This window comes from Zootoca vivipara, chromosome 6 (genome assembly GCF_963506605.1).
Source record: "Zootoca vivipara chromosome 6, rZooViv1.1, whole genome shotgun sequence".
Taxonomy (NCBI): domain Eukaryota; kingdom Metazoa; phylum Chordata; class Lepidosauria; order Squamata; family Lacertidae; genus Zootoca; species Zootoca vivipara.
Genome location: NC_083281.1, coordinates 48,835,337 through 48,851,462, shown reverse-complemented (window position 1 = coordinate 48,851,462; position 16,126 = coordinate 48,835,337). Strand labels below are relative to the sequence as shown.

The following is a 16,126-nucleotide window of genomic DNA, read 5'->3' as shown; positions in this document are numbered from 1 at the left end:
TCCGACACACAATGAACTTAAGTGTATCCCACACCACATCAGCCAAGAATACAGAGTGCTTCAACAGTACAACATGGGAGAAATGTCCACAGTCTTGCAGAACCAGCCACTATTTCAAACCAACTAAATCCAGTGCTCCATCACATCTTTTAGCTAAGTAAGCTTTCCTAACCTCAAAGATCATTCGCTGCAGTCCAAAGCAAAACGTTGACCCAAATGGATTTGTGTTGTTTGGAGAGGATGATCTAAAGAAAAGAAAATCAGGCTAAAGTAACCAAATAATTACCAGTAAGATTTATATTTAATATTTTTGTAACACTCAATATCAGCATAAACAACAAAACCTATCTTTTTAGGGAATCAAACAGATTTTTTCATTACAAAGGTATAATGCTCAACTATGTTTTGCTTTCCTCCACCACTAGTGTACATTGCAAATTTCCAGCGAAGTAGAATGCGGAACTACTGCAAAACATTACACATTACATATTACACAAGCAAGGTAACTATGATGAAGGCAGATTCTTTGCTTTTCCAGCCTCTCAACTTGCAAGGTGACAAATGAATCTTTTATATGTCTTACCACTGTCCCCTTCTAGGGACAGCATTTAGCTCTTCAAGCAAACAAGGGTTTCTAGTTTTATGGTTCTATATTCATGGCACATTTAATTCAATGAAGCTGTTGTTTATTATTAGGCCTCTCTTTTTCGTAGTCACTTGAATCCAATTGATTCCTATCCAAAAGACAGAATAAAATAAAATATTTACCTGTGAAGTACCACTGGCTTCTCTACAGGATGTCCAAGAAGGTCCTGAATATTGTCCCACTGTAAGTATATGAAAATTCCTTAGAGAATGAAGCATGTCAAGTATATCTATGTTTTGACAGGTGCACTTAAGAAAAAGCAAACATCAGCTAAAATCCACTCACAGATGGATGGGACTAACATATGACTTTATTTGCAAACTTTTGTAGAAAAAAAATGGTAAAAACTTAAAGGGTCAATTGTCGGCAGCTGTTGCAGATATATATACAGCCTGATATATTGGACTTTAGTGGGAATTTTGCTTTGTTATACAGTATATACCAAGCCCAGAGATACCATGAGGGTTTTTTTTGGGGGGGGGGCTGTTTCTCTCATGTTGGTTTAATGTTGTATGTTTCTGTACTTATAATAAAATGCAATAAAAACTTTTTTAAGGTAGCAAAGGTTGGATATGTGTATTTTACCTCTAGAATTCAGGTGCTAACTTGTGGCTTGCTACAACAGGAAATTTGGATTTGGAACCATGGTATTTCAAGCATTGTCTTTTCTCATATCATCCTGCTTGCCCAATTTTTTCTCCAGTGTATGTCCTGCTTTGAGCCCCATTCCACCTAGCTGGAAGATTAAATCTGCAAATGCCTGGAGTGGGTCAATTTGTGGGATGACTCCCAGCCACTGACCTCAATTGCCGCCTGAAAGAGGCCACCTAAGCACAGTGCTCCAGCATACCCTTTCTTAGCCCTGTGCAAATAAGGTGCCACTGCTGAAGTTAAAGGGCTGTTCTAGCAAGCATGACGGGGGGTTCAATTTACCTTGCTATAGGTTGTGCAGGTTTCTGTCTGTGAATCGGTGCTATCTGTTTGGAGAAAGAACAAAGAAAATGACCTATAAGGTTACATTTCAGCAGAACATCCCACTCCTCCTCTTCCTATTGCCTTTCTGCACCAACAGCATGTTAGGTACTATTCAGTAAATGGAAGTGATTCTGGAAGCTAATTCTAAGAGTCTTGGCATATTAGCATTTTCTAAACTTCTATTTCAACAAGACACATGTTTCACTCTTCTACCACCGCCCCCCCCTCCCCGGCAACACTTTGTTACTCATCCCCAGGTGAGCCCCCTTCCTTTGTTTCTTTGTGAACTGCTGTTCTGGGCATGCCTCCTCATTGGAAAGGAGCCATATCATTAGTTGTTGCTCAGACAGTGACTCAACCAACAGCCTGCTCTGAGGACAGCCAACACTTCGGACTGTGTGCATGAAAGAAATACTGGAGAAGTCAAGCACACCCAACAGGGCAAAATTAATCACCCCCAGGGAAGGAAAAGTTGAAGCGGGCAAGCATGGCCTTCTTAAGGCCCTTCAGTTTTAAGACCTGAGGCTGGAGATGCTACATTTTTATATAGACATGAGTATCAAGAGCTGTGTTGAAACTGCCTGTTCATACACTTAGATTTCCCATCAACCTGAGAACCTTTCTTGGGTGAGTGCTCACAGGTATCAACAGGTGACTAAGAGTACAGCTGTCAGAGGCTCCTTTCCTTGCAGTGCCAACTGTATCTGTCATCACCAGTTTCATATTGTCAAAAGTCCCCCAGAGACATGGCGCTTGAAGAACTTGCCTTCTGTCTACACAGCCAAGTTGCCTCCAAAACCTGACATTTGCTTCTACTTCTTTTAACAGTTGCTGTTAGTTTGCTTTATGTCTTTATTTCCTTTGTTTAAGGAAAGTAATTGGGGGCTGACCTCAGTGCTCCAAAATAAAAGTCAATAAAAGCCAAGGTTAATTGGTACAAGCAACTCTTCTATGGTTGTCTCACATGCCAGACTGATTCTGAACTTGAATGAGGAGATCAAAATGTTGCCAGCCACAGGCAAAACTCTCCCTGCCCTTGTTTCCCCAGAAACTACAAGCACCAAGCACCAAGTATTGGAAAGCAGTGACAAGGCTCCTCTGCTGATCTCCAAGGAGGACTCCACATCAAAACCAGGAGGCAATTAGAGCTATTCTGCCCTCATGATCATGATATATTTAATATAATTTCCATGAAATCACCTTTGAAATAAGAAGCTGATTAATAAATATATCCACGATGAGATAGTTTGAAATAGCATTTGAGAATTTTAGGAAAGATAAGTTACCAGGCATGAGATCAGCCAAATGTCTCTCCTTCCTAGTGCTAACTAAGGTTGACTGGGAAATGTTTTGACAACAGGTTCATTTCTTTAAGTTAGGAGCCAAGAGTTATAGTGTTATAATTTTATTTATATTATTATATAATAACCATTCTTATTCTTTTTTTAAAAAGCCTTGCATTTTCTGGTTTGTGCCACTGATTGCCCCCACGAAAATAAATGAAATAACATCTGTACAAAAAGAGCTTCCTGAATCACCCTTACATCATCCTGGTTCCAAGACCTTTGAATGTTTCCAGAGTTTGAACTGAAATTTATTTCACCTACAATACAAACCCAAATTACGTCCTGTTCTAACCACCCCTACATGAATGAGGTTTCCTTCCTGTTCATACTCCCAACAACCTGTCACAAACTCTTGCATGTTAAAGAGCCTCAACAGGGAAAAACTGTGATGTGTCCAAAGCTCAGTCAGGACTTCAACCCAGACCTAGTATTCTTGTCCACTGAGTTGCACCGGCATCCTGTAAGTATGTCACATTAAGAACAGACAAATATTTTCTCTTGTATTACAATAACACTTTGGGGTGTGAGCGCTGAGCAGTGCTGACATCTCTCGGAAGTGCTGCTATTCAGTTTTCCTCTCTATAAATTGTTTCTTTGTTAACACGCCCGCAGTGTGGGAGTACCTGAATCTGCCATCCTAATTATCTGACATTGTGCAACTTTGGTCCTGTTCTCACTCTGATTGCTTAGCACATTAATTTTTACCACTAGCATGTGTTTATCACCTTCACCCACACCTATTAAGTCTTTTTCTTTCAGGTTACTTCAGGCACCTCTTTCTTACCTCGTTTAATGGCTAGTGGAATCTTGAATTCACAACGATGGTAACTGAAATATTTAAATTGCAGAGTTATTGTGAGAAAGTACAAGCATAAATGAGGTTTACTATTTCAAATGTAGCCCATTCTAAATTAAGCACAATATAATTGCATATAATAGAAGTTGGCAACCTGACCTGGTCACAGATATATTCTCCACTCTTGTACAGTCTAGTACTTGCTTGAATGTTTACCATAGCTTTCTGCCAGCCATACCAGTTTTGCATGAAATTATGCTTCCTAATTGGTGGCAACCAGAGTGATGCCAGATACCACAGCAAATATGCAGAACACTGAAAACTTCCTGACATAAGGCTTTAACTATTTTTTTAATCTACCCTAGTATTGTTTACTCTGGCAGCAGCTTTTCAGGATCTCAGGCAGAGGGTCTTCCACATCACTTGTTGCTATGTGATTATTATGATTTTAACTGGAGGCACCAGGGACTGAAACCATGATGACATGCATTCAAAGCATGTACGTTTTCTGAGTTATAGACAACCTCCCATCCAAATGTTAAGCACCCTACCCCAAAAAAGTAATTGCTAATGGTGCCCATGACACAGAAGCACAGTTTGCTTCTACCACAAGGAGCCATGCATTCAGTATTGTGGGCCTACTTCTGCAGAACTTCCTCGCAGGTCAGATCAAACAGGTCCCCCTCTCTGTGGAACTTCAAGTGTTTGGTGAAGACTTTTGAGTTCAGGAGGCATTTTAAGTAAGCTTTTCTGATTCTATGGTTAATTTTAATTGACTTTATCCTTTGTACCGCTTTTGTAATCTCAAAGTAATGTACACTGCTTAGAAAATACAGTGTTAAGTGGCATATAATTTGAATAAATAAATAAATACAATAATATAATTGTTAATTAGGTTTTCACAGATTCCCATGCAGAAATCTTAAAAATCAGGCATGAATTATGGGTGGATATTTTTTTGGGGGGGGGATGAGTTACGTTTCCTCTTTGCAGGGCATAAGATGGGAAATCTAGTCTTACGAATGAGCAGAGTGTTACTTCCACACACTACCTTCACTGATCTCCTAAAAAAAAACTGGGTTTTGACAAATTACAGCAACACATCTTGCACAGGGAAAAGAGGTTCTTGATACCCATTAGTTCCAGGCTCTACAACAATCAACTACTGTAGTCCAGAAGTGACAACACAGAAACCAAAGAGAAGAATCCAGTATACTGCAAGGAATTCAAAATACAGAGAAATTCATGTTTGTTTTAAAGAAGATTCTAACCAGAAAAAGTTGTGGAAATGTGAGTAACATCTGATGAAGGCTTAGAAACCAGAAAGAGCTTAGGCACTGCTGGTGGGTATTCAGCATGGTACCGGTTTCTTTGCCTTCTCCTTGATGCTCCCTTCCCTTTGCCTTCAAATTGCAACAGAGGTTTGGGCAATACAGTTCTTTCTACTCACATATTGAAGTTGTAATGACCAGGGTAATTAGTATGTAGAACAAATTTCTTCACTTTGTGAGTATTTGCATCAAAAAGGATATCCTGTGGGTGAAATTAAGAAAGGAAAAACAATGAGCCACACAAAGTTGAAATGATTAAACAGCTTCCCACAAATGAATATAAAATCCTGGACAGGGCTTTTTGAAATGTACGCAGAAATGCTCAGAGAGCAATGATTTCAAGATGTTTTCTTATTTGGTAGCAAGCGGATATAATATTATGGAAAAATCACTCTGAAAGCTAAGACCTCCAAGTTCCTGGGACCTGCCCTTACTAATAGGGGGGAGGGGGGGAATTCTCTGCCTTCTCCCATTTGTGTTTAAGATGACAGGCAGTGGCATGTTTTGAGTCTGAAGACTCATGTTTTGAGTCTGGATAATAATAATATTATTAATATTATTATTAATAATAATTTATTATTTATACCCCGCCCATCTGGCTGGGTTTCCCCAGCCACTCTGGGCGGCTTACAACAGAAAAATGAAATAAAATAATCTTTTAAACATTAAAAGCCTCCCTAAATAGGGCTGCCTTCAGGTGTCTTCTAAAAATCTGGTAGCTGTTTTTTTCTTTGACATCTGATGGGAGGGTGTTCCACAGGGTGGGCGCCACCACCGAGAAGGCCCTCTGCCTGGTTCCCTGCAACTTGGCTTCTCGCAATGAGGGAACTGCCAGAAGGCCCTCGGTACTGGATCTCAGTGTCCGGGCAGAATGATGGGGGTTCATTTTGCAAATGCTGAATATCAAATACATAGAATGGGCCCCATGAGATACTAATTGTGTTAATGTGTCACTAATCAAACTGACAAAGATAAGAATATAAGGTTCAAATTTCTCAGCGAAGGAGCTCTGAAGGATTTGGACAACATTGATTCCTGCATTAACGGATTAACATGGTACAGACATTATGAAAGTTGTGCACAGACGGGAAGAAAAAAAGAAAAAAGAGATCCCTTGTTTTCAACGTTTGCAACTTACCACTCCAAGTGTGAAGTAGTTGAAGAAGTAGTCATTGCACTTTGAAGGAACCTGCTTGTGAGGCGAGGGTGAATGAATTTTCATCTTTAAAAAACAAACAAAACAAATCTACACATCAGCTTTTGGAAATAAGAAGACAAGTAGATCGTCCAGTTTCATCAATATGCTCCTCTGGTTTGAACGGACTAAGTTACCCCTATGGCAGAATGAGAAATTTGTTCTGGTCCAACAACCATTACTGCCACTCGATTACTGGGCATTTTGGGCGCATTCAATGAACACTAACTTGCATAACTTGAGTGCATTTGTGGAGATCCCTCTATTCTTTCCCTCCCTTCTTATTATTCCTGCACATTAGTGCACATTAGTCCCCAGTCCCTTGGGGAAGTTGGATGGGGACTCAACATGGCTCCTGCATACCAGAACTCTTTTTTGGGGGCGGGGGGGGGGAATCCCTGCACAAAAAGTAGATTGTCAGGGAAACTGCTTCTACTCTAGCCTTTTCCTGACATCCTAGTTTTCTGTATGTGGGAATCTGTTATGATGGAACCTTCCATTATCCTGCGAAATCTGAACAGTGCAGACATCAGTTTACCATCTAATCTACTAAATAAATAAATAAAATACTGTTAGTAAAAACTGGGGTTAGGCAGGATGAGAAGACAAGACTCTGTCCTAAAACTGAAGCCACAGGTCAGTTAGAAGGTTAACATTTATTAAAGAACTACCAAACCTGTAGGGATATTGAAAAGTGTAAACAGTTAATTTTAGTAGCCTAACACACAGATTATCTGTGTTAACTTGTTATTGTAGTCCAACCTTATCTTCTGACTTGTAGAAAACTTTGTGAGGAGACCCCAAAGTGCTCAGAACATCTTGGCACGAATCACCAAAATAAACACAGCGCTCAAATACCCGCATCTTGGCATCAGCTAATACACCAGGGCCGCAACCTGAAAAACAAGGGAAAGTGTTAATAGATGGGATACCACACTTCCAAAATGTTGCTATGGCCGAAAGCCTTCATTCAGCTCTCATCCAGCTAACCAAAAGAGTGAAACAAGAACAGAAATCGCACTGTGGCAGATTTTAAAAGTCTCTCAACAAATAAAAATAAAAATGAGCAACTTCAGAAAGGTGTAACTCAGGATGCAAATGACATTAGCAGAATCCAATTAGAAAAAATTAAAACACACTTGCCACATTGGAGCAACTCTCAGAAATAACCTGTAGAAGACAGATTATTCAAATTCATGTACACTAGTCCACCTCAATCCGGTGGCTTCCAGATGTCTTGGACTGCAAATTCTGAGAGCACCACATTGGGGAAGGCTGGTGCAAATTAGCTTGCAGCTGAAGCATACATTTTCACCCGTTCTGTTCGAGTCCTACTGAAATGAAGAGGAGTTGCACAAGAGCAGAAGTGCTCTTTCTGTGGGTCTGGGGTTGTGCTCTTTCTCCTTTAGAAATGGCCCAATGCAGTACAATACTATTCGTTGCATGAAGTGTGGGTTAAAATTTTAAATAATTTGCACAATTATGCACAAGCACCCTTCTATAAAAAATACTCTAGATTAAGCCATATTTTATCAGGAATGATTATTACATTTTTATCCTACCCTTCATCCAAGGGGCTATAGGCAACACACACATCCTTCCCCATTTAACCTCACAATGAAACTATACTAGAGGGCAAGTTAGATTGAGAGTGTGTGTGGCTGTCTCAAGATCACTCAGTGAACTTTGTGTATTTGGAGTTTCCTGGTCCTAGTCCAATACCCCAGCCATCACAGCAGGTGTGGGTAATGTGTGACACTCAAATGCTTCAGGACTATTAACTCTCACCATGCCTGGCTGGAGATGATAGGAGTTGGGAGCCCAACAACAGCTGGAGGGCCACAGAATGCCCACCCCTGTCAAACGCTTTCATGTACCAGAGTCCACTTCAACAGATGCATTAAATGTAATCCTAAATTGGCACACATGTCTGTGTGGAATGGATAAATTAGGTCCGAGGGAAACAAAATGAAAGAAGGTCACACTGTGAAAATTTGGTAAAATCAACACGGTGACAATTAATAAGGCCACGCTAGTGATAACACCAGCATCCGGGCTTCAGTAAGCTTATTACCACACGAAGTGTAATAAAAATCCACAATCTCTGTTCAAGCCATAGGTGAAAGTATTTTAAGTGTAGGATACATTTTACATAAATTTAACATGATCAACATTTTTGTTAATTATGAACCCCCTTTCCATTGTCCTGCTCTCAGACTGGGAGTTCTTTAGATACACTGGCATCCAAATGAAGTACATTCACTTTAAAACTGAGTTTTGATATGCATGAGTTAACCCTTCAGTGCATAAAGCTAATAATGAGTAACTAATACATCCAACATCTTTTTCTTTAAATTTCAGGCATGTATATATGTTATCTGGACTTCACACTCTACCTTGAAAAACCATTTACAGTTTCTGGATAATAGCTAACTCCTTCCTACTATTACCAGGATATATGATCCCTGTCCTAGGCAGCTCTCCTTTCGCCTCCTCTGTAAAAATAGAAGCAAATTCCACTTAAAATTGGCTACATTTTATTCATCTTGTAATCAAGACAACCAAAAATCCTTCATTTAGTGAAGCTAATCTTCAAGTGAACAGAAGCAAGACTTGATGAACTTATCATTCATTACAGTATCCACAAATAAACAATCACCATACCTTCAACCAAAGGCTGGATTGAAACTGCACTCATTTTACCTATTTCTTATGTGATTCTGCTGTTTCTCTAAGAAGCTCACGGCAGCCAGTGCAGTTTGGGCCAGGATTGGTGTTATATGCTCAGTCTTGCCCTGGTGAGCAGCCTAGCTGCTAAATTCTGCACCAGCCGAAGTTTCCAAATCACCTTCAGAGACCGCCCCATTGCAGTGATCTAACTTAGAAGTTACCATAGCATAAAAGTGAGGCTATCCCTGTTCAGGTAGGGGGATAGCTGGGCCACCAACCCAAACTGATGGAAGACACTCCACACCACTAGGGCACCTGAGCCTTAAGCAACAGCAAAGGATCCAGGAATACCCCCATGCTGTGTATTCGCTCTTTCAGAGGGAGTGTAACCCTATCAAGAGCAAGCAACCTCCCATTCATATGGTCTAGGGAACCATCCACTAGCAGTGCCTCAGTCTTATCTGGATGGAGCTTCAGTTTGTTGACTCTCATCCAGCACTTCCACTGCCACACCTGCAGTTGTAAAGGGAAGTAGAGTTGTGTGTCATCAGCATATTGCTGACAACGTACTCCAAAACTCTGGATAACTGCACTCAGGCTTTTGTGTTCATATGAGACTTATGAGCAAACTTGTATGGTTAGCCTCCTCCCCTAGAAACCCCAGATGTCTTCCCAAAACGGAATCCTTCAAGAATGGAGCAACATCCCGAATCAGCTTCAAAACATGGTTTCATATCCTGGTTTGGTGGACTCTTGCAAATGATGGTCAGATATATGGTGTTGGTATTGCTATAATGTAACTTTACAAACCATGGTTTGGGGGCCACATCTGAATTCCAATACACACCTGACTACTGGCTGACTGACTCCTGATCCAGTTTTAGGCTTCTATGTCTCTATGGTGGTGAAGAGCACCTTCTAATTCCCTTTGCAACCCTGCTAAACCCCTGGGAATCTTTCCACATCTCCCAGAGGTTCTGATTGTGAATCTGGTTCATAGTTTTGCAGAAATTCTTGCTTGACAGACACTTACTTATTGCTCAAGGAGAACCCACACCCCTACACATAAGACAAAGTTTCATTATATCAAGAATGGTGTTGTAATGAACTTGGAATCAACTGAAGCAATATTTCCTGGAATGTACGAGTCATCTCCAAAGAGGAGGTGAGAGAGAAATCAGAAGTAAGTACTTGAGAGATTCCGAGATATATAGGTTGCCCATATTCACATTTGTGCCTTTGAAAGGAAACCTCTGCTCACTAATACCTGCAGTGAGTAAGCGAAGCCGTAAACCTGAGGGCCCAGCTCCATCTCTCAGAACATCAACATTCTCTGCATACACATTTCCAAGGAAACAGCTGAGGGGCATCATAGGAGCCCTGAAACAGCAAGATCATGTATAATTAAACAATACCCAGATTAGTGCTAAGCAACACATTGTTTCTGGTTCACTTTTCTATACCAATAGCAAGTGCTGTCTGACTAAACAGCCCTAACTCAATAGTGGTGTCGCAAACACAACTTACAGATGAAGAAGCAAAAAGAGAAGAACTGCATTTTAAAAAGGAACCTTACCATTTACTAAATTTATGCTAAACAGCCAACAACACAACAGTTTGTAACTGACCAGCAAACAAGACTTAGAAACCATAGTTTGCAATAGGTGTGCAAACAATGCTTTGATGTGATATCTGAACTGATAAACTGTGGTTATGAACATCATTCTGCCTTCAGAGGCTATTGCATCTTCAGAATAGAGCACTGACCAAATGAAAAATGGAAGCAAATAAGCAGCTATAAACCATGGTTTTTGCCTGCACATTTTGAAGATAAAAATATAGTTTGGGTTCAAAAATTGTCTTTACAGATCATCATGGTTTGAGAAGATGCTTAAATTAGGCTTGGCTCAATTAACTCTTGAGCATGTTAACCAGCAGAGTTGGTTGGTATGTTTTTAAATACCAGGGTAAGTTATTGTGTGAAGAGGCTCTGTACTTTTAATCTGGAAATTGGCTTGCCTGAAGAAGCTTAAACACAAAATGATGGACTATGTAAATAACCAAGTAAACTTGAATACTGTAATAAAGCTAAATATAGCCAGCATATATAATTATATGCACATAAAATAACAGGAGATTTGACTTTCACTATTTATCTATTTGAAGATATTTCTCAAAATATAAGAGCTACTTACTTGGTATCTTGCAGACTGTTTCCACTATAGATGTACATACGTTTCACAGTTGCACCATGGGGAATTTGCAGGGAAGCTAGGCCATGGGCAAAGTTTGGCTGGAAAGGTTAAATTAAAATTATATTTGATTGCACAACACATAGTTTTAAGTCCAATAATACTAAATCTTGTACCACCCACAACCAAGTGAGTCAGAATGATCTTCAAAAACCAGCAAAACTTTCTCTCTCTACATAACAAAACTAAGATTAAAACCTGCATCACATGTCTTGCAGCAGTTAAAAACCCCATGAAGTAACTTGCAGAAGTCACTTACATGTACATGTACACACACACACACTGGATCCTATGCCATGCATTCTCTGGGGCTCCACAAACCATTTCTTCTCAGTAGTCTATGAATGTAGCTGATTAACAGGACCCCCCACTAATCATCCTCTCTTCCCCCTCTTATTTTGGATGGGAGATTAATTTCAGTACCTCCTGCTGGGAGGCTAGTAGTTCATTAAACGTCTTCCAACTAGGAATATTACTGTTGTTTTCTTGTCTTGCAGTGCAGTTTGAATTTAAAAAGAAACAATCCATGGTCAAGGATGAATGCCAATCTATATTGCAGTGGTCCCAGAATGTTAGCCAATTGCAGGGTCCCTAATTTCAGATGTGTCAGACACTGCAGTGTAGTTAATGTAAAAGGTTAATCCATCCCTCAGTTTATGTAGCTCAAATACGGTAATTTTCATAAAAATTATTTGCAAATCTTGATTTGAAGATTTAGGGAGCCTATTGTAATACCACATGTACTTTGTTCAATTAAATAAATCCTCTGAAAACATTCAGATTACAAACACTATGGCCCAGTTTGAAGATCTCACAGCTTGATAATCAAAACAATGGTTTGATGAATGGGAAGATCCTGTGAACTCAAACATTTATCCCCCCATTCATTTCATTCCTAATCAGTGACAACTGTAGTTAACTGTGATGCCTTATCCAGTGTTCATAGAATCATAAAATTGTAGAAATGGAAGGGATCCTGGGGGGTCATCTAGTCCAACCCCCTGCAGGAATCTCAACTAAAGCATCCATGGCAGATCGCCATCCAAACACTGCTTAGAAACCTCCAATGAAGAGAATCCACAACCTCCTGAGAGAGTCTATTCCATTGTCAAACAGCTCTTACTATCAGAGAGTTCTTCCTGATGCTTAGTCGGAATCTCCTTTCTTATAACTTGAAGCCATTGGTTCGGATCCTACCCTCCAGAGCAGGAGAAAACAAAATTGCTCCATCTTCCATGTGACAACCCTTTAGATATTTGAAGATAGCTATCCTATCTGCTCTCGGTCTCCTCTTATCCAGCCCAAACATACCCAACTCCCTCAACCGTTCCTCATAAGGCTTGGTTTCCAGACCCTTTATCATCTTGGTCACCCTCTTCTGCAGATGTTTCAGCTTGTCAATATCATTCTTAAATTGTGGTGCCCAGAACTAGACACAGGACTCCAAGTGTGGTCTGACCATGGCGGAATAGAGAGGGACTGTTACTTCCCTTAACCAGAACACTATATTTCTGTTGATGCAGCCTAGAAAAAGCATTCACTTTTTTTCCTTTTCTTTTTTGCTGCTTTTGTTAACACCGCCAACAGTTTGAAACAACTCTGGTTCCAATCTCTGATTTGAGATTAAACTATGGTTAGTGGTTAACTATGATAATCCCAGTTCAGACATCACAGTAAACCTATAGTTATCACTAACCAGGAAAAGGCAGAGGGGGGAACACATGGGATGAAGAGAGGGAGTGTGTGTCAGCCTGCAGGATACTTCCATAGTTTGGAAATCAGTTCCAATGATAGCTGAACTAGGCCTAAAGGGGAAGTAACATCTCTCAAAAATCAATAAATTAAGGCACAAAGACAGTTACAAGTCTTTCAAAACACAGTGACTGCTTTGTTTAACCATGTATTTATTCACAAAGAAGATTTCAGACCTCATACTTTGGAGTTTCAGTCCATGAGTCCAATTGAAAGGAAAAAGACAGTCCTCTGAAGTTGAGGTGGAAAAGTTGTTCAGCAGAGTTGTACACTGGAAACACACACACATGCATATAAGAACAGCAAATTATCTCTTTCCAATCTGACAGTACTATCAAGCAGTTTAGCTCTTCATTAAACTACCGGTATGCCTAAAGTGCTTATGAAACATTCTAGCAGCAGTTGGGGCTTCAACCTGTCTAAAGGCAAAAACCTATGGGGTGAACAACAGGGATAATTAATGAGGCCAGATAGGAAGTTTTCAAATGCTCAAGTGCCAGATATATGAACTAACCTTTTGTTTCTTTAACAGCACAATATTTTTCTATTCTCATTACCGCTATGGAATTTGTAGGATTGAAAAAAACATGGCAAACCCATCAGGCACAGGCTCCATCCTACTTGTTTCTCCCGCTTTCCTCACATGGCTTGATAAAATTGTAGTGTAGCATTATGTGTAAATGAAGAATAACCATGGATTGTTCTTAACCAGGGTTTGCTGTTGTTTAACAAATCCTGGTTAGAAGGCTAAACCTAGTTAGTGTAAACTGCCATAGAAAAATATTAGGTTGTAGCCAACTAACTTCTACTCTGAGTAGATCCATTAGTCAAGTCAAGTCTACTCTGAGTAGAACTAACAGTGGATACAATTCATTGCTACTATGAGAGGAGGGAGGTCGCACACCTGATATAACCAGCAATTGTTATGAGGACTATTGCCTCTGCATGTGGTCTGAAGCAATATCATTACAATCTGATGGTTTTATAATTCTGTTAGCACAGATCTGCTTTTTCGTCTCATCCCGAACATATTCATATGACACTGATTGCAGACAGATAATACTTGATGAGTTGAAGGAGTTTTGAAACAGGCATTGTTTCCTTTGGTGTACTCACAGCTTTAGTCAAACAGGATTTTCAAGTTTCTAAAGCACTATTGCAAGTATAGGGAACCTTTTTCAGCCCAAGAACCTCACTGCCTTCTAGGCAACCTTTAAGAGCCACATGCCAGTGGTGGATGGGGCTACAGGCAAAAGTGGGCCAAGCAATGAATGTACCTTTGGACAGTAGGCTTGTGTCTACACACACTGTTGCACCCCTCTCAATCACCCAGCCAGGCAAGCAGGAAGCAGTTTCAGAGTTCAAGGACACATTACAGCCAAGCAAAACCACTCAAGGAGGATGTAAAGCAAGGCCACTGACTGGTGTAGCCTAGGAAAAGAGGGAGTATTGCCTTGGCAGATAGAGAGGCTGCGGAGTTGGAGTTGCATTTGGCTCCTGGGCATGTCCAAAGTCTGTTTGGGGGGCCTAATCTGGCCCGCCGGTCGGTTTAATCTGGCCACCAAAGGCAGTTCCTCCCCGTGGTTCTAAAAAAAGGTCAACAACTCAAAAAAGGTCAATAACTTTGGTCGGCCCTCATGCATGTTCACGTCATCAGATCTGGCCCTCTTTGAAAAAAGTTTGGACACCCCTCCTTTAGGACAAAGGTCATATCAGGCTGAAGTACCACCTTGTCTGATAAGAGTAGGGTGGCCTCTCCCTTGGGCAGGATCATGGTTTGGGACCCTGCCTGTCCAGCCAGTGGGGAGAGTTATCCCAGACTGATGACTGCCTTCCAGGAACCTCTGACAACATAAGCAAATCCACCATAAGCACCAATGGTTCTATTATACAATTCTCAGCTCTCTGAAAATATATATATTGTCAGTCTCATGCCTCTAACTCATTAGAAGCTTTTTTATCACACTTGGCAAGATAGATCATGAAGCACATAGAAAGCTAAAACCAAGTTTAAGCCTCCTTCATAAACAGTGAAGAATAGAGAACAGCCACAGGCACAACCAACCAAGTATCCACATGTGAACAGTGCCAAGAATTGCCAACTCACCTCCTGGATGTGTTGCTCCAAAAGACTGATCAATTTGTTCTATGGTTGGAGCAATAGCCTGAGAGTTAAAATGGACACCACTGGAAGGAAGAAAAAAAATCAATATAGCCATTTCAGTCAATGGAGTCAAAGGCAGATGAGAGATCAACAAACACAACACACGGCTTTTGTTGGTGGACAGCTAATGTACTTTTGAATAAGGTAATTCAAAACAAATCAGTGAACAATGTGCAAGGTCTCTTGTGAAAGCCTCTACATGCATTGGGGACATAACCTGATTCTCTTTGACTCATCGTTTTAACTTATCTAAAAGAAGTGTGCATATTTTTTGTGTGAATATCAAGAAGCCTTATTTGGAGATATTTTGAAAGTACTGTAATCATGATCACACTTCTTAAAGATTGAAACCAAAATATTAGATATCCAGACAGTTGGCAATGTTCCAGTTGAATTATCAGAAACAAAGTGGCCAAAATTGAAGCCCCCTTAACTGAGTCAATATGAAAAAATTAAAATGGTAACATGTCCCTCTCTGGGGCTTTGCCAGGCGTAAGTCTCTGAATCAGCATTGGATTAAATATTTGTTGTATTCAAAGTCACTTATAAAACAGCTTCATGATTCTTTCATCTTCACAATTCATTCCGAATTTAACTATTTTTACAGTCACTCAGAGAAGCAGGTCGCTAATCCCCTTCTACAGAATGAAATAATACCTATAGGAATGCTCTGCCCACAAATAGGACTATGAAGCCTTTTGTGAAATTTATGAATGAAGATATTTTGGAAAGTCACCAAGAAAAACACAGCAGAAATATACTCAATACATTTTTAAACACAGGAAAAGAAAGGCTTTTATTTCAATTACGAGCTTCACTGAGTAGAGTAAGATATTCTGAGGGCCTGAAATGAAGCCACTTTTAAAGCCAGTTTGCCTTCCCGCTCCTTGTTTTCAGCAGTTATATCTGCATTGTCACACAAGAGCGCACAAAAAAATTAGTTGAGGGACAATTTGTAGAAGAGCATAGTTTAAGCCTTAAGATCAGCTGAGGACAGAT

At 40.2% G+C, this 16,126-nt stretch overlaps 1 protein-coding gene across 4 annotated transcripts in view; it reads right to left on the bottom strand.

Annotated features, from left to right (window-relative positions):
• PHAF1 (phagosome assembly factor 1) overlaps positions 1–16,126 on the bottom strand; it is a 44,257-nt gene that overhangs the window by 5,506 nt on the left and 22,625 nt on the right. For all 4 annotated transcript variants that reach the window (XM_035118226.2, XM_035118223.2, XM_035118224.2 and 1 more), the window contains exons 6-16: positions 15,071–15,150; positions 13,140–13,234; positions 11,155–11,252; positions 10,227–10,339; positions 7,052–7,185; positions 6,233–6,316; positions 5,214–5,296; positions 3,752–3,795; positions 1,580–1,623; positions 769–827; positions 173–245 (exon numbers count right to left, since the gene is read on the bottom strand). In XM_035118226.2, coding sequence (XP_034974117.1) covers positions 173–245; positions 769–827; positions 1,580–1,623; positions 3,752–3,795; positions 5,214–5,296; positions 6,233–6,316; positions 7,052–7,185; positions 10,227–10,339; positions 11,155–11,252; positions 13,140–13,234; positions 15,071–15,150 — 907 coding nt within the window. The remainder of the gene's footprint in view (positions 1–172; positions 246–768; positions 828–1,579; positions 1,624–3,751; positions 3,796–5,213; positions 5,297–6,232; positions 6,317–7,051; positions 7,186–10,226; positions 10,340–11,154; positions 11,253–13,139; positions 13,235–15,070; positions 15,151–16,126) is intronic.